This window comes from Tripterygium wilfordii, chromosome 14 (genome assembly GCF_013401445.1).
Source record: "Tripterygium wilfordii isolate XIE 37 chromosome 14, ASM1340144v1, whole genome shotgun sequence".
In the NCBI taxonomy this organism is placed as follows: Eukaryota; Viridiplantae; Streptophyta; class Magnoliopsida; order Celastrales; family Celastraceae; genus Tripterygium; species Tripterygium wilfordii.
Window position 1 is genome coordinate 12,401,357 of NC_052245.1, and position 18,495 is coordinate 12,419,851.

Sequence of the window (18,495 nt, forward strand, 5' to 3'; positions counted from 1 at the left end):
CATTATCACCAAAAGCTCGTGAATATTATATCATTCCTATTAATTTTTGTACATCACATAATATGACATTATATGGCGGGACAATTTAATAATTTCTTATTTATTAAACACACACACACATATATATATATGTATGTATATATAGTTATTACATATCATATTTATTTAATAGATTGTATATCTTTGTTGGGATTTCAACAAAATCACAAACAACCACACACGTTCAACGGTTCAACAGTCGGATAACATTGAATACTATAATAATATATGATAGTATTATATTCATTAAAAATCTAAAATATTAATGACACTCTGTCTTGTGGTGGAATAGCATTGTTTTAGTAATGTATTGTCCATTATTAATTATTACACCCCAAACTACTGCCCTTACACGTCTTTGTTCTACAACTGACATTCACACTAGCCCACCTTCCCTCCTTAAATGACTTCAACAATAACAAAACATTAATTTTGCCCTATATAAAGCACATAAAGAGTTCTACTCCCTTACATACAAAGTAGTATCGTATATAGTAGCTAGCTATAGAAGATATGGAGAGCCAAATGAGTAGTGGGAATAAGGTTAATGGCGTAATGGTGGAGGGTGGTGGTGCAAGATCTTCATCATCGTCAGTGAGGGCTGGTGATTTGGTTTTGAGGGTTTTGGCTTTGGTTCTTACTCTAACGGCTGCTATACTTATGGGTGTTGACAAGCAAACCAAGGTTGTTCCGGTGGTGGTGTCACCGAATCTGCCACCTCTGAATGTTCCGGTCACTGCTAAGTCGCATTACCTGTCTGCTTTTGTGTAAGTGATCTTCTTTGATCTACAGTACTTCTCTTCTTCTTATTCTTCTTTTACCACTATATATATGCTTTATTTGGCTGGAGAGTTTCAGGAGGATTTGGTATAAAAATGTTGGGATGGGTTGATGAGAATCCCACATCGGAAGATGGTGGGTTTTGGGGTCTAGTTTATAAGGGAGGACAAACCTACCTGAGTTTTCAATAGAGAGTTATGTCCAAACTTGTGATACTAGACTTGAATTCCCATCTCGTTTGACGGATATTCATCATGGGTTTAGGACACTAGATAAGGATGAATTTTTTTTTTTTTTTTTAAGAATGTGAATTTTTATTTATTTATATATAAAAAAGAAAATTGATAATGAGTGTTCTTAACACACCAGATAACGATGAAAAAGATCTATTGGAAAAAAGATATATATTTTAATTTTAAAAAAATTAGATGAGAGAGTATTCATCATCATACATGAAATACTGTGATATGCTATAGTAAATTTTAATAAATGTCTTTAGAGCATCCGTTATCAATACTCATAAAAAATATAGTATAGGTTTTAATTAAGTTCTCCAAATCTCTATGCATCTCTTATTCTTCTGTTCTTTATGTAAGAAAAATATGTATAGGATCTATTGCATTTGCATATTTACATTTCAATGAACGGTTGACTTTGGGTGTCCTCCCACATTTATTAGTGCAAAGCGTGAGTTGATAGTGCTTTCTGCATTTATACTTGCAACTGCAAACCACTATGAAAGAAAAGCTCAGTAATATCTAATATCCTTCCCAATTTCAACGGTAGATATATGTTCCCTAATTAACTGACAGGTTGTGTGGAGTGTGATCATAGCTCAGATTGACTATTATATACTTTGAAATATCTGTAAATTTATTGTAGCTTCTTTCTGGACTATAATGAAACCGGCGGCGACTCTCCTGGATTTAGCCTATATTGAGTAAACCACATTGAAATCTTGTGTTTATCTTTGTTTTTGTTCTTTAATTTTCTGCTATTCTCTGCAATTGTGAATGATGATAACATGAGGACACCAGATTGATATATATTTATATATACATATATGGACTTCTTACATACGCATCAACTATGTGCACCAATTTTACGCAATTGCTATTGAATTTCAAGTGCGAAAAGTTTGTGCGCAATGCTTCTATATATATATGGGAAGAATTAGGTGCGGGATCCCACACTTCATTTAAGGTGTGAGATCCATCTACTACCATTTACGCGTGGGCCCTATCACATGTGAGGGGCCGCACTTACATCAAATGAATGGTATTAAATAAATCCCGCACTTTGAATAAAGTGGGAGATCTCACACCTGAGAATTTTCATATATGTGATTTAAAATTTAAATTGTTAACGAAAAAATATAAAATAGCACGGATGAAAATCAAGTATAAATTAAATGTTTCATAGCACAAAAAAATGTTTTGTTTCCAATCCCAAGGAGTTGGCCGTATTAAACTCATGGGTTTTAGATTCGAAATCTCTCGCCAATATTTTAAGGCTCCCGAGGCTATGGTTCATGGGTCCGAGGTTTGTTTCCTCTTTCAAACCATGGAGATATTAGTTCAAAATGTTAGAATGTGAATCAATGGTTCATGTCTTCACTTGGGGATCAAGCTACCTCTTCTAGGTTGTTTCCCTTTCCACCATAACACAAACACATAATCAACTAGTCAACTATCACTCACCCTCTAGTTGTCATATGATCAAACGGTGGAGATTAACACCTTCACAGTAGGGAAAAGAAAGGTAGACAAAATCAAAGAGAATCAAAAGCACATGATTGGTTTGGAGGCACACTACTGCCGCTGCTGCAGCAGTAGATAGAAGAACAATAATATATTCGTCCTCTGTTAAAGTTCCCTTAACACTAACCTCGCCTTCTTCTCTCTCACATGCGACACAAAAAGGGGCTTCGATTCGCTTGCACTATAAGTAGAAAATAAGAAACAATGGACCAAGGTTGTGAAATTGTAGAGGAGGAGGGGATCAGGGACGGAGCCACGTGGGTCCTCAGGGGGGCACGTGCCCCCCCTGAATTTTTCAAAAACAAAAACTACATATATATATTAAGTTACACCTTCAACAAAGAAGAGTCAGTAGCGTGATGGTTATCTCAGTTGGCAAGATATCTCACATCTAGGGTTCGAATCTTGCACGTTGTAGTTTTTTTGGCACAATTTTTTTTGCCCTTTTCTTTAGTTTATCTATTTTTCCTTCAACGTCACCGTTTTAGGTGAAGTTCTTTTTAGGTTATTTTTTTTTCCCTTTTCTTTAGTTTATCTATTTTTCCTTCAACGTCACCGTTTTAGGTGAAGTTCTTTTTAGGTTAATTAATTGCAAATTGAAGAGACACTCAAGACGTGGAGGACAAGAGGTAACAAATTTACATCATTATCGTATTGATTTATTCTACACTGTGCTAGATAGACAACTTAGAGAGCTGAATGATCGCTTCACTGAGACAACTACAGAGTTACTTATTTGTGTGGCATGTCTCAATCCTAATGATTCATTTTCAACATTTGATAAGCAGAAGCTCATTCGGCTTGCAACTTTCTATCCTAATGATTTTACTTTAGTGGAGCTTATGACTCTTGAAGATCAACTTGATACATATATCTTTGATATGCGTCATAGTAAAGAGTTTGAACAGTTGAAAGGACTTAGTGATTTATCTGAGAAAATGGTTCAACACAAAAAGAAGCAATTGTATCCGTTAGTGTATCGACTCTTGAAAATGGCATTGATTCTACCAGTCGCCACAGCTACCGTGGAGAGAGCATTTTCTGCTATGAAGATTGTGAAGAGTCGTTTGCGCAATCGAATGGGAGATCAATTATTAAATGATAGTTTGGTTGTATATATTGAAAAAAAAGTGTTCAATGATATTAGTAATGAAGCTATCATACAACGCTTCCAGAAAATGAAAAATCGTCGTGAACAATTATAAATGTAACTATTTTTTTTAAGTTATTTCAATATTATGTTTTGGACTTGTCTATTTGGTACAATTTATTTTTGTCAGTGCCCCCCCTTAATCAAAATCCTGGCTACGTCCCTGGAGGGGATCAACAATCTGTTATTGGGTATCATGGAGGGTTACAGTGGCTCTGCGATTCCACCATTGTCAATCTTCTCTCCTTGTTCCAAGAATCATAATCATTTTGAGGGTTTCAACTTGAAGAAACGAAGCAGACCCAGAAATGGTGAGCGAGAAGAAGAAGAAGAAGAGGATTTCGTTACTCAGAGTAGGAAGAAAGAGAGAGAGAATAGAGAGAAGATGAAGAAGAGCTATGATGTTCTTCAGTCTATGGTCCCTAATCTCTTCCCCAAGGTACTCATTGAATTTTCTCATTGTTCTGTTGCCCTGAAAATGTTTGATAATTTGTATGAACCAAGTTTCTTGAGTTTATGTATAAATCAAAGCCAAAGATCATTGTGGTTAATGAAATTGCCAGTACTTTTAAGTTCTCACTCATTGAGATATAATTTGCATCATGGGTTTAGTATAATAGGAATCAGGTTCATATTGCAATAATAGTAGACTAATATCATGATTGTATACCATTATCCTGCTGATCTTGGTCTATGTTCAATGGTTGTTTCTTATGGATCCCTGATCCTTTTCTTCTGATTTTTGTGTTGCTGTTTTGTTAGTCCACAAATGAGCAGATTGTTACTAAAACAATAGAACACATCAGGAATCTTAAAAAAGAGATCAGAATACTGGAGTTGCTAAAACTTTCATCAAACTCGGTGGCAGCAGAGGATAAGATGTCTACAACCCAAAACTCCTCCTCCATTGAGGTTGCTGTCTCAGGTAATGTCACATTCTTTGGTATTCGGTCGGAGGTTCGACAAAGTTTGGTTCCAAAGATTTTCATGGTCTTTCATGAGTATGGGGCTGAAGTTTTGGCGGCAAATATAGCAGTGAATCATGGTCAGCTAACACTCAGTGTGACAGCAATTGTGGCTGGGAATTATATCATTGAGAATATCAGAAGAGACATACTGGTTTTATGATTGAACTATATTCTTGAGTAGCATTCTTTTGATCAAAATTGTTGGTAGTAAAATGTAGATGGGAGGTGCATACGTGATATGTTATCAGAAAGTTGTACAGTACACATTTTACAATGAAAAGGCTTCAATATTTACTGTCGAGAACGGCGAGAGACTTTGGGGTTGTGCTCATAGATCTCTCTGGTTTTACTTACTGTTCATATGAGTGTGACGTTTTCCTTCTGAAATTAGTTTTAAATGGCTTGATTCGAGACGGTAGGTCAATCTTTTTTTTTTTTTTATTCAGGACAGGTCAATCTCCCCTCCCCCCTACCCCTTTTTAAATATCTTGAGAACAAGCAAGGCCTCTAGAGCCATTCCGGTGGAATGAACCCCGGACCTGTGCACCGCAACTTCAAAGGTTCCCTATACGGAATCAGGATAAGTTGTTTTAGCATTTTGCCAAGAGTGTGACCCCAAAGTGTTGATGAAAGTTTTCGAATCATGGGTTTTACATGGAATATCAATAACCAACTTGGCCAATTTAGGAACCACAGACCATGGACTTGCAAGAACCAACTCAGCCAACTCCCAGAGATTATATCTTGTTAGAAGGACAATGTAGCATTAACTATTTCTTTTGAGATGGTATATTCAACTCAAGAGATATAAATGGATTAATCATACTCAGCTGCTGGTGTTATTCCACACAGGTATCTAACATTGTTCTATAAATCATCCAACTCCAAATGTCAAAATTTCAAAATTACAGGATGAATAGACTATAGGACAACTGAAAGTAATGACAGCAGAGTTGATTGAAAAAGATCCCGAAAAAACAAATAATGCTTTTCTTATGGTTGCAGAGTACCAGAAAGAGTTCTAGAAGTGTCGTGCAAAAATGGGAGGTTTTCAATGAGCTCCTCCGCTGGAAATTGTGCCTGCAATGCTTGCCAAGATGATCAAACCATTCTATGATACAAAGGTCATCTAGGAGCATAAGATCGCCATGCTATCCGCAGGCTTCAACATAGAATCTCTCCATTCTCAGTCAATTTCTCCAAATTTACGGTAACTTCTAAGCCATCATTTAGTAAACCAGCAACCATGGTGGGGATATCAGATTTTAATGAAGTAACCAACACCTACTCAATATAGCCGAAAAAGCAGAAAATCGGTTAAAAAAGGGTACGGTGAAGAACAGACATGGAATTCAAATATAAAATAAATAACAGCAGAATATATGGTGAATGCAATACCTTCCTCTCATCCTCGTTTTTCTGTTTGACAACCTCCGAGGGCCACTCATCTACCAGCTTCTGTAGTTCAACCACAATACCTGATTTCTTTGCAGCAAGTAACGTCTGTCAACCAAAGTAAGAGAATCATTGATGGCCTCAAAATAAGAAAGACAGACATGGCATGGTATGAGCAAGTATAAAGGGACAAAATTGATCTGAACCAGCATTTTCTTATCCATTGCAACTCCGCAAAGCAAAATGTTACTTGTGTAAATGAAAATTTAAACATGAAGATTAATACAAAAGATAAGCAGCCCCTCAGATGTTGAGAATGAAGGATATGACAAAGAACTAAGGAAATACAACATAGAAAACACAAGTACCATTTTTTTTTCTTCTTTTGTACCCAAGTACCCTTCATCTGCATGTCTAACTACATAACTTGAAATAACCAGTACTGTTTCACATGTACATGAAAATTTATGGCCATATATCTCAAAAAACAGGCAGCGACCTGAAACTGAATAATTGTAGTATTTTCAAATATGCTGTCATTAACAAAGCAATTATTGAATTGCAATTAACAGTGATATTTTAATCACGTTGACTCCTATTTTTAGACATGAATGATATTTTATTTTACTTGCTCTATCGTTTGGGATCATGATGCTTGTAAACTCTCTCATGGAATATACCATGCACAAAACAATCAGTACCTGGTTTAGGTTTCGAATGACAGAAGCAGCATCCTCAGGCTTACGTTCTAGCAGAAAACCCTGGAAAGCAGTTGAAACTAGAAAAAGTTACTAAATGCAAAGATAAATCCACTTCCCGCCCCAATCCAAACTTAAAAATTTAAACGATAATCAATTCAAATATTCTCTATAGCATGAAAGAGAATATACAGACTTATTACCTTAGCACATGCGAACCCACACAAAAGACTTTGCTGTTTCATTGACTCAGATCTCAGTTTCTCAATTTTCCATAGAGATTCCGTATCTCCTATACATTAAAAAAATGATAAAGTTTATGAACTGATAATTTGATCCTACATACAAGAATTACCAAGAACAAAAACAGTAGCTTCAAAAATATTAAAGACTTGCGAAATGGTTTCCATGAAAGAACTGTATGACAATGTGTATTGTAAACTTAAATCCCTTTTACATCTTGAAAGCAAGGAGGAAAACACTTCTTTATGCTCGATAAGTTATACTTCAAGCAAACAACATGGCTCAAAAGGCCGCTCCGTCAACACAGATTAATGGTAGCTCCCTCAGGCTCATGACACACAGCATCAGAAACCACAAGGATGGTAAATAATTTTGTTTCGTAAGCCTTAAACATCATTATGAGAAACTAGACCTTCATTCTTATCATTAACTGCTACAACTACTTTCAAAAATGGTCAATTAGATATGAAAAGAAACAGAAAGTTATAATAAACAAATGGCAGAATCGAGAACATATAGACCTCTCTTTGCAGCAAAATCCATCCATAAGTCGAATGTTCTTTGTCTTAGTTTTACGCCAGCCTTGATAAACCTTTTACAATACTTGGAGAGCAAACCCCAATTATCCGTATCATAACAGATTCTGCAATTGTTTAATATAAACTAAAAGTTACAAGCATAAACATCACTATTAATCCACGCAACAGCAGATAAATAATACTGGTCAATGAATTCAAAGTTTTTGGCAACTTTCCAAGGATCATTTATTAAGTTCATAAAACAAAATGGCTACTGCTGTAAATGGATTGAGCATGATCAGAATCCAATCTTAAATTGCACTAACTAGCATAAATATTGGACTGAATAATCGAGTGAGATTCACTATATATCAGTTTGTATACACATGAAATTGCCTTGTTTATTAATTACTAATCTAATCAGATAATTTTCCTTATTCAAAAAAAAATCAGATAAGATTATTGTTTGAATCAAATAAGTGCATTTATGTCAGCATTGCATCATGTGAGTACATTTTTTAAATCAAAATCTATATAGTACACCTAATTGTAACTTTCAGTTTAGAAGGACCAACAGCATCCTACATTCCTAGTATACATTGAGAAGATCAAGATTTAGTTGAGGTAGACCTGTCAGAGGTCCATCATAGTCCAATTTGAGTTCAAATTAGATGGTTCTTTACTTTAGATTCCAAGCATCCATAGGTCCTTCACAATGTCATACATTATCATAAAGCTACCATAATCTATAACCAGCGTACCTGGAAACAAGTTCTGCTGTACTTGGTTGTAATGGTAAGTCATTCTTTTTTATTAGTTTCATTGTATCTATCATGAGAGTAGCATCCTTGTGCATTTTAGCATACATCTGCAGTGCAGTAGAAGCAAGCATTTAACATATAAAAATCTCATTACTTTAAGAAAGAGACGCAATGCTATCTCAAATGCTAAGCAAAATAGAAAAAACAAATAACCTCATCGAAAAGACAAGATTCACATCTTTAATAGATAACCAAACAAAAAACAAGGTAAGCAAAACAGGGGAGGCTTCACATTAGTATATCGGAAGTATGCAAAGGCACCAAGAGATAAGATCAAGGATTTAATGTGTCAGAAAGCCAAAAACAGAACAATAAAACCAGATTTTTAGAAACAATAGCTGCAACGAAACAAACTGCTCAAAAGCCATTTTTACCAGTAAATGGTTGGCAGATGCGATGGTTGGAGTTACTCCGTACACGTTATGTTTCCACAAAGTCTTTTTTCCTGCATAGTATTTGGGTTAGCCTATTTTCCTACAAGAATTATTCCAAAAGAGCTTCAGAAAATGTGAACTTCCATTTAAATGAAACGAACTTATCCTAGCAGGATGTTTCATACAAAATGCAGTTAAAGAATTATAGTACATATGCAAATGCATACCAAAGTCAATGGCACCAACACGAGTACAGGCCCTGGAAATCTCTTGGCAAAGATGGCAATTGAAATCCGCATGTATTCGAAGATTTGAAAGCCGCTGCAAACAATAATGAGAGTACAATTTATGAACCAACAGCCTTAACTGATGAAAGGCTACAACCTACAGAGTGGCTGGTTTCAGGAACTTACAAATACACGGAGTTTCTGTAAAACATCAAACAGGAGCTTAATATCCTCGTGGATTTTACAATTCTCAATCAGTGACCATAACCATGCATTAGGCGGCATTGTTCGTTTGGTAACAGCCGATTCAACCATTTTATCATACAAATCCTTCACGGCCTCTGCAAATTCCTCAAAAAGGGAGCAAAAAATCATACAGCCAAATAAACAAAAAAAAAAAAAACAACCGTAGCATTCAGATCACAACCAGGCATAATTAAAAAACCTGTAGGCCCGCTTTCCACGCTACTCGTCTCAGTAGAGAAGAACATCTTCGGAGATGCCAGAGACATAGAATGTGGTCGCATTTGAAGATAATAGCTCCCTTGAACCGCCCCTGGAAAATTCAATATCTTATACGCGTAATATTTACATATATACACACACACCAAAGCTATGCATATATCGCGAATTCTCATATGCCGAGAGTACCTGAAAAGGCGGCGGCGGTGTGGAGGTGACATTGGTGAATAAAATGAGAGGAGATTTGAGTGACGGAAGACAGGGAGGTGGGATCTGGGGCTGAACAGAGACGAATCGGAGGCTTCAAAAGCCCACCGAGCCTTCGCGCGTTTGAGAGAGCTAGCATGGCTATTGATTTTTCGGCAGCTCAGGAGAGGGAACGACAGACAGGTAGCTCTTTCAGGGTTTAGGGGTTGAGGACGAAATGTGTTAGTGTGTGCCTGCAACGCCGGCCCATGGTTGCTCCCTGGACCTGCCGATGTTCGTAAAGACTATTTTTAATTTTTTAAACATTGATTAGCGATTTAGCGTCGTGAGATTAGCATTCTCGTTTGGTTCGTGAAATTCAGTTTTTCAAAAATAATTTGTTTGCCAACAATTGTTTTTATGTCTGATCGGTTATCTAAAATTCCAAGCAAAACTAATTTTCTAAATCCAACAAGAGAAATCCTATTTAAAGAATTAAGATTACATTTACTTTCAATAATTTTTTTATAGTTTTCACTTTGGAATTCAAATTAAAATGTTATTTCTTAATTTACATTATTGTAATTTTTTACACTAACCCAAACATGACCAAAAAAATCAATGATATTAGGAAGTAATATGAGTATGATCCAAACATTGACAAAAAAATGACATTTTTTTTTTCTATTTTTAACTCCAAATCCACAAACCAAACAAGCCCTTGATTACAGTTCTAGTTCTATAAATAATGATGACTTAATCCCCAATCCGGATAGTGTAATACGGTGGCCCGAAACCCAGAAGATTGCAACATCTTTAAAATGGATATAAGTCGAGCCACGGAACCCTTAAATATTATCAGATAAGGCTGAACCCATACACGTAGTTTTTTTTTTGATTACAACCTAAGTAGATGTAAGAACAACTACACACACTACACCTCAACTCATAATAACCTCCTTTTCTCTGCCGATAACCGGGGGTCCGGCCCAGATATATAAATTCTCACTGAAAAAGTCTAGTTAGCCTAATCACATGCGTACAATTTCAATGAGAAAGTCTTCAAATAGAAACATATCCATAATGTTCTCATTTCTGTTTCCTTGAGACACTAATTCAACCGATTAGCAGGACCCTAGCTGGCTTAAATCCTTGTCACATGAAAAAGGGACCAAGGGGGGGGAGGGGGTCTGTTGTGATGGTTAAACATAACCAAAATCCCGCAAATGCTGTTCAGTTGTGTCTAATCGCCAGCAAGCTAACATACCTAAAAATACACCTACTAAATATTTAGCTGCAAATGGAGCCAATCTCAGCCTCCAAAACATAACAGAAACACAGCAATACTAATCAACAGAATTATAGAGATCAAGTTAAAACCAAGCAGACCAGAAAAAACATGAACAGAATTTCCCCCCTCTTAACGAGGGAGAAACAACCCATTCATCTGCAAATTCACCAAAAGAAAATGGGTTGTGGCGAATCAAAGCATGATGTTGCCACTGGAAACACCATCACCCTTAAGAAATCTGACACAGGAAGCAAGAATAGCGAAGGCACAGAAGCCTTCATCGACGCAGCATCAAATGATAATACAAACACAGACGCATCTGTGACACACCAAGAGAGGGAGATTAGTGTTGGCAACGGCATTGAAGATGCACAAAATGTGAAGGATATAACCGAGGACATAGAATTAGAGGGAGGAGAAAACAAAACTGTTGCTTCAGAACCTGCAAAAATTATGTCTAAAGAGTCACCAAATCATTTCTTCTCATCGAGGAAAGATGAGGAAGCCATTGATGCTGAGGGAAGGTCTGAAAAGTCCGAGTATTGTTCTCCACGACATGAAGCTGAGAAGGAGAGTTTGTTCAATGATGATGTAAAAGCCGAAATTGCTGTTGAGGAAAAATTGATAGAACAAAACACAGGAGAAATAGGTAATCTGATAAGGCCTTACCTTGTTATACACATCCTTGTAGCCATTTCACCCTATTTAAAATTCTTGGTCGTTAGATAATATACAGTAATTCATCTATGCAATGCAGGAGAGGATATAAAAGCGAGGCAAGAGAATTTGGCGAAGGAACCAGAAGCGTCAACAGTCATTGAAGCAGAGGTTTCTACATCTGAAGAAAAAAAGGATTTCAGCAATGAGAAGTTATCTAATGCAAATTCAGTTTAAGTTCCTTGAGATGCATATGATGAATTGATCATATTAACACTTTCCAGCTGCCCAGCAAGCTATCGATCTTTACAAAAAAAAAAAATTATTCCTGCAGGAAATTACAGTTGAATCACAGAACAATGATATGAAGACAACGTGACGGAATAGAAGATCGTATGAAGTTTCATACTTCTCATGCAACTAACTAATTCATCGGACCTGGATCTTTACTGATACTTTGATGCTACTTTACCTTGTTTTTAGCAATTCTAAGAAATAACAAGAACCTCAAATGATTGCTCCACATTGTAACTATTACAGTCATGTATACTGTACTACTTTTTATAGTACGCAACACTTGGGTAAAGATTTCAACTATGACAGGATATATGTTGAAAATAAACTATTTAGTTGCTAGGACATCAGCATGCATATATCATCAAAGCCCCTACGTCCAGGTTGCATAATTACCTTATAAAACTCAGATCAGCCATACCTTGTGTCAGAGCATTCAATCACAAAACTAAAAGAAACCTGCCTTAAAGAGAGAGAGAGAGTTGGGGGGGGGGGGGGGGGTAGCGTCAAGAGGACAGAGCTCAAAATCATAAGAAATTTGAATTTGTCTTACCACAGAATCTATGTGATAATACAGAACTATGGCAGTTATCAGGGCAATCAAACAACAGAAAAATAAGTGCACTTCACATTAGAGGGGGAAAGATATGGGGAACATGTTTGTTTAGCAAACTGTAATTGCTGGAATTGCAAATTGAATAACCAAGCTACAGTGCCTTCGAAGGTAAACATGCTGTACACATTGATTCCGCTCACCTTTACCTCTTATCAGGCATCTCTCCTTCTGGGGCTGACAATACACTGCAACACCATCAGAAGCACGAAGCAATTTCTCATAATTGAACTGTGAACAAATTAATAAGAAGAAACATCTTTAGTTTGAGAAGGGGTCACAGAAGTTTTGAATAACTTGAAAGATAGTATACCTTTAAGGGGTGATTTATTGATAGTCAAAAACAAAGGATGCTGACTGCCGCACGATTGAAAATCCAGTAGAAATTGACAAAAGCCTTTCCAAGGTCTGACACAAATACTCAGTCCAAAGTTTGAGAATTGGGAAACTCCTAAACGACTCCATCCATATTCAAACAAATGCCCTTACAATTAAGTCTCTAGACTCTAGAGTCTAGATTCAGCTTTATAAATAAAAAGTTTGTAACCAAATAATCTCGAGATTCCACATCATCAAAGGGACTTAAAAAGCTAAACATTTTCATTTCCTCAATGAGAGCAAAGGATAATGAACAGTCCATGTAATGAACAGAGATGTAAAGCTATGAAGTAAATAATTAGAAAATTAAATGGGAACTGCATTAAAAAAAATGCAATCATATGGAACCGCTTTTAACTTACTGGTGTCAGATCATCATATTAACAAGGGTGACAATGTGCACAATTCAATGGATATATACATATATTCATCCCCAAACACCACCCCATCAAGAATACCCAAAGCACTTTTGGTTGGTCCAAACAATACAGAAAGGAAAACTTGTGTGGGGAGAAAATCTCCATCTGATCTCACAGAGAGAAAACACTAACAGCTTCAGAGGAGATTTAAACATCATTGGCTTATACGTCTGTCTGTGTATTCAATCTCAGGACAGAAGAATTGGGATTCCTGGACAATATAAAGTTTCCTTGAGTATCTGTTTTGCGATAATCTGCTACGAGTGGATCCATCACAATTCCACATGATCTCCATGTCTCACCCATTAACTCAATACCATAATAAACTAAATGGTCTGAAACGCTGTTCCCAGTTACTGACCTGCAGAAAAATGTCAAGTTGGAAGTCAATAGCAGATTTTACTTCAGGACTGCTTGTCTAACACCATTCTCCAAATGTCGACATGTCTAATACCAAATTGAATCAATGATTTCCGGCTAATCTGATTCTTCATTAATTTCCCAAGGTGTAATGAAGGATTACCTGCTACAGGTTGGATCTTCACCAGAATTGTCGCAGACCCTCTCAACTCTATAAACCAGGCTTCCCCATCCAATTTGATACAACCACACCTGCATACAAGGCTTACCTCAGTTATTGAATTGAACAAGAAGAAACTTGCAAAAACCATAATAGTATGCATAATCATGCATGATGAATCCACAAAAATCAGCATTCTTTTCGTACAAGTCCAGACTTTAGATTAGATTTCAGATACTCTTGCCACATGGTGGCACACATGGTACCAAGTTGATTCATGGAATTTCCATGAAAAAAAAAGATCAAATAGATTTGCAAGTTTATTTCTTTCGAAGTTGCATCTTCAATGCATAGTTACAGATATGTCACCTCGGAAAGAAAAGAATACCTCTCTTGGGAAGTGGTGGTATGTTTTTTGAGGGAAATAGTAATAGTAGGGAGGCAAATGAGGCACTATGTCATGTTCATTTGTGACCCGAATAGTATTAGGCACGAGTTGGCTATAGTATGATGCAAAAGCTGCATTTCCTATACGAGGCTGTCCAAATGTCACTACTTGTACATTCTGAGCTTCATGATTGACCTGGATATAAAGAGAAATTCCTTCAACACATATAAGACCCAAAAAAAACAAGCGCGCTTACAAAATAAACTAACATAAACATTTATATGACATAAAGAAATTGAAACAAATATGTATTCATGTGCTACAACAGCACAGGCAATTACCACCAGATCAAGTCCACAGAATGCGGCCATAGCCCCTCCCATAGAATGGCCCGTAACCATGATGTCAACATCTCCGTAGATCTCCTTTGCTTCTTGTATAGCAGTTAGAATTCCAGGGCGAATGGTTGTATTATGATAAGCAGAAAAAAATCCATGGTGCACCTGAAACAATGTGAACTAGAAATTAATCTAGGGAAAACTCAAGAGACTCATTCAAAGAAACTTTATCCACAAAACGCACCATTGCATCAGGCATGCCAGGGTAATTTACATCAAGCTGTTTCCAGTATAGGTCTTCGATCCAGTTCTGAATACTACAAACATGCAGACATAAAAGACGATAATAACTATACATGTTAAATATAGAAGATAACATCAAATAATTGAGCAACCACGGATACTAATGACACTGCATTTAGAAAAAAAAGGCATATACAAGAATAATTGAGTCTGTCAATACCTCATATGCATACCAAAGATTGTCGAACTTTATGCATATGTGCGAAAAATAATACAAAAACAACAACCATACCACGGGGTAAAAATAAAATAGACGGTCTTGTTATTTTTTTCACCCTTTTCTTACAGCCTTTTATGTTTCTCATGCCAATTACGCCCACACAACTAAAACCATTCACTCAACAATCTAATAAAAAAACTGTTCAACAAAAAATACTCAAACAGTGAGTAACTACTAATATCCCAATACCTGTGTTCCTGAGTGCCTCTGAAAGCAATAATGATAGCATTGAGATCCTTCGCAACTCCAACATATCCCTATGAATAAACGGTCATCATAATGTAGCATATTTTGGAAATGGGAAACTATAAGCAATGTTTACAAGAATAAGATGAAGAGATTCTGTTACTTAACATTAAGAACACTACAAGCAATTACCTGTAAGCAGTTTTGGACATCAACAATCAGCTCAATAACTTCAAATCCCTGCTTGCATTGAATATAATACGAAATACAAATTAGGCGAACAATTTCAGAACATTATCCTACATAAGATGCGAAAAAAAGATGATGTCACATTGTCATGTACCTTAGTCAACCCATCACATCTTGAGCAAGTCCATGAGAATAGCTCTGTCAAATCTGACATGTACACCTGCAATCACAAAACTGGTTTCAGCCATCAATTAAACATTGTGATGTAGTTTTTAAACTATTGATGTAATTTTAACAAGGATTAAGCAAAACTAGAAACTCTAACCCCCAAATCAGCCCCAATTCAAGAAACCCCAGGGCTAGAATTCCTAACTTAGGTCTGAAAATTGGAACAAAATTCTTGAACTTTTGATTGAACAAGATCATCCTAAATCTTTCATGTAGGGTTGCATAAACTCGCATTCCCCTCTTAGCCTCTCTCACCGAGTGTGTATCAATCTCTCATTGAACATGTAAGGAATCTCTCCTATTCTATCTTTACATAAAAAAAAAAAACTCTTTTCCTCTATTTCTAAGGCAAGCAAGCCTTTAAATAGAGGTTTACAATAAAGATTCATATACCTGACTGAATTAGACGGACATAATGACTTTAAAAGAAAGGACCTAGCTAAAAGGGAAACCTTCACCGTAAAGGATTCCTCGACTCTTAAAAAAATTAAAAATAAAAACAAAATCAATGGTCTTTCCGCATCACATTGTCCCCATAGTCATTATCATTAAAGCCTTAAACCCAAACAATTGGAGATTGGCTACATAAATCCATATGATAAATTAATTGGAATCTACTAAGTGAAGCTAAGCTCTTCACTAATCTAATGTCTTTCTGCATCACATTGTCATCAAAATCATTATCATTAAAGCCTTAAACCCAAACAATCGAAGATCGGTACATAAATCCATATGGTAAATTAATTGGAATCTACTAGATGAAGCTGAACTCTTCACTAATCTAATGCCCTCTCCACAGTATTGTCTCATACAAAGATCGCAAAGTTGCAATGAGAACAAAAAAAAAGCCTAGCTAATGGTGCAGGTTGATTTGTGTTTCTTGCTTAATAACCTCAGATTGTTCTCTTTAAAAAAAAGTAATGACCTGATTAGACAGGTCTCCTGGTGAAACCATAGTAGGTTGGCAGCAACTTTCCCATATGCTGTTATATAGGAGAAACACTCAAGCGACATAAAGATTGAGCTCATAACTCTTTTTTTTGGTAGGTAAGCGGGAGTGGGGGCCCGAACTTGGGTACCACCCAATTCGAGTATGCCCTAACCACCTCGGTTGAGGGGTTGTTGGCTTGAGCTCATAACTCCTTAAAGACATATTGATGCAGACCAGAAATGAAGACATTAGAAAAATAATGCATGGAGAAACTGTGGTAACAGTACGGGAGCAGTCAACCTCCTTCAATGGGTCACCAAAATTGATGTGAGTATGTGACCCAGCAAATAAAGAAAGATCAGAGATCAATAAATGGAAATTTTGTGCTGTGGATGAAGAGTAAGAGGGGACAAACTGCATAACAGAATTTACAATAAATCAAACCTAATAGTTCTGAAGTACTACCAAAGAAAGGGGCATAAACCAGAAGTCATAGTTTCATTCTTTCTAATAAATAGAATTAAGCCTTTATACTCTTATTTGAGATTAATTGTGTTTCAGACTTACCGCAGAAGCATATTCCACCAATATTTTGACAAGGGTGTGGTTATAACCAGCGTGATTATCCTTATGCTTCAACTTGAGTTCTGCGCCAGATAAGAGAACATCATTACCATGCATTTCACAGTTTCTCTAAACCAAGAACACCCTACCATATAGTACTATTATTTTTCACCAAAATCCACTTAACAGTAAATAGATAAACCAATACAATGTTTAATACAGAAGTTAAACAAATTTCTCCAATATGTATCCATCGTCTCACAGGCTTACAGATAGGCTGATATAACTTACCCTTCTGCTCACGTGCAACCAGTGCCCAGTGAGACATGAATGATAGTTCACAAAGGGTTTTCTTGGTTGGGATAGTAATCACGTAGTTTTTTCAAAAGCAAGCCTTAACGGAAAAACGAAACCCTTGTCCACCCAAGTTTCGCCAAGAATGCTCGGCCTAACCCAAACAATATCTCTACATATGTTTCAGTTACACACTTCATCCTACCGAAATTACAACATCCTTTCATCAGTATGCAGGTAATAGTGTAAGCCCTCGGGCAGCCCCATAATGTATTGCTAATTGTGGGAGGTGACTACGTCCTCCAACTTGTAGTTTCACATAATAAACTACCACAAAATCTAGTTTAAATTAACCCAGAGAGGAGCACATACAATTAGATTGATATGATTTTCTTCAGTGATATTTTTATCTAAACAATTAACAACATCAAGCTAATTTCAACTACGGATAAATCTACTATAAGAGAATTTCAAGGAAATATGATGCTTAAATCTCTTCTATACCTCTTCCGCAAGAGGATGCAAATAGGCATACAATCACTGCCAAGATTAACAATCTTCTTTGTCCCATTATCTGCCATAACAAGCAAAGAATCAATCAACACTCGTCAAAATTAATAGATAATAATAACCGCGTTCCCTAAGTGCTGCAAAAACCATAAATCACTAGAAATCAAGTGATTACTGTCAAAATTAGGTTTTCTATTTCCTGTCCACCTAAAATTGAGGCACACATTGTAACCCAATGTATGCGCAGGATAAAAGACGAATATAGAACAAACCTAACCTAGAAGAAACGCTAAGCCTAAAAATCCCGATGTCCGTCGGCCGATCAGATTGTTCCGTTTCCGGCGACCGGTAGTTACAACGGTCCCCCTTCGAGTCTTATGATTATCCCACAAGAGAATCGGCTCCTGATTGAATAATTATTGATTGACTAAATTAGAAAGGGGGGGAAATAATATAGAAGAATTCGGCACGGAATTTCGCTGTTTCACGTGATTGACTAGCCCTTAACCTTTATCGTTATTTGCCGATTGTGAAAAGGGAGCGCTGCCGGT

The 18,495-nt window shown here is 36.5% G+C and overlaps 5 protein-coding genes across 6 annotated transcripts; 3 read left to right on the forward strand and 2 right to left on the reverse strand.

Moving 5' to 3' along the window:
* The first annotated feature begins 414 nt into the window (after positions 1-414).
* On the forward strand, positions 415-2,158 carry LOC120014682 (CASP-like protein 1E1). The gene has a single exon (XM_038866705.1). It carries the CDS (start codon positions 553-555, stop codon positions 808-810), a length of 258 nt encoding a protein of 85 aa, XP_038722633.1. The 5' UTR covers positions 415-552; the 3' UTR covers positions 811-2,158.
* A 16-nt stretch (positions 2,159-2,174) lies between these two features.
* LOC120014681 (transcription factor bHLH13-like) lies at positions 2,175-5,049 on the forward strand. Its single transcript, XM_038866704.1, has 3 exons — positions 2,175-2,816; positions 3,899-4,168; positions 4,492-5,049. Exons 1-3 carry the CDS (start codon positions 2,784-2,786, stop codon positions 4,855-4,857), a joined length of 669 nt encoding a protein of 222 aa, XP_038722632.1. The 5' UTR covers positions 2,175-2,783; the 3' UTR covers positions 4,858-5,049.
* A 440-nt stretch (positions 5,050-5,489) lies between these two features.
* On the reverse strand, positions 5,490-9,907 carry LOC120015153. The gene is made up of 11 exons (XM_038867382.1): positions 9,625-9,907; positions 9,419-9,529; positions 9,160-9,314; positions 8,974-9,067; positions 8,747-8,817; positions 8,313-8,419; positions 7,555-7,676; positions 6,994-7,082; positions 6,794-6,853; positions 6,096-6,200; positions 5,490-5,981 (listed from the first exon to the last, which is right to left on the reverse strand). Exons 1-11 carry the CDS (start codon positions 9,779-9,781, stop codon positions 5,862-5,864), a joined length of 1,191 nt encoding a protein of 396 aa, XP_038723310.1. The 5' UTR covers positions 9,782-9,907; the 3' UTR covers positions 5,490-5,861.
* Positions 9,908-11,089: 1,182 nt separating this feature from the next.
* LOC120014260 lies at positions 11,090-11,806 on the forward strand. The gene is made up of 2 exons (XM_038866175.1): positions 11,090-11,561; positions 11,670-11,806. The coding sequence occupies exons 1-2, from the start codon at positions 11,090-11,092 to the stop codon at positions 11,804-11,806; spliced, it is 609 nt and encodes a 202-aa protein (XP_038722103.1).
* A 1,326-nt stretch (positions 11,807-13,132) lies between these two features.
* On the reverse strand, positions 13,133-18,382 carry LOC120015155 (lipase-like). 2 transcript variants are annotated; one of them, XM_038867383.1, is made up of 11 exons: positions 18,222-18,382; positions 17,939-18,008; positions 17,144-17,223; positions 15,572-15,637; positions 15,421-15,468; positions 15,232-15,299; positions 14,764-14,836; positions 14,523-14,684; positions 14,182-14,376; positions 13,797-13,885; positions 13,133-13,634 (listed from the first exon to the last, which is right to left on the reverse strand). In XM_038867383.1, exons 2-11 carry the CDS (start codon positions 18,003-18,005, stop codon positions 13,436-13,438), a joined length of 1,047 nt encoding a protein of 348 aa, XP_038723311.1. In that variant the 5' UTR covers positions 18,006-18,008; positions 18,222-18,382; the 3' UTR covers positions 13,133-13,435. The 2 variants fall into 2 exon arrangements, with proteins under 2 accessions (XP_038723311.1, XP_038723312.1); XM_038867384.1 differs by having other exon boundaries at positions 18,217-18,372.
* Between the last annotated feature and the right edge of the window lie 113 nt (positions 18,383-18,495).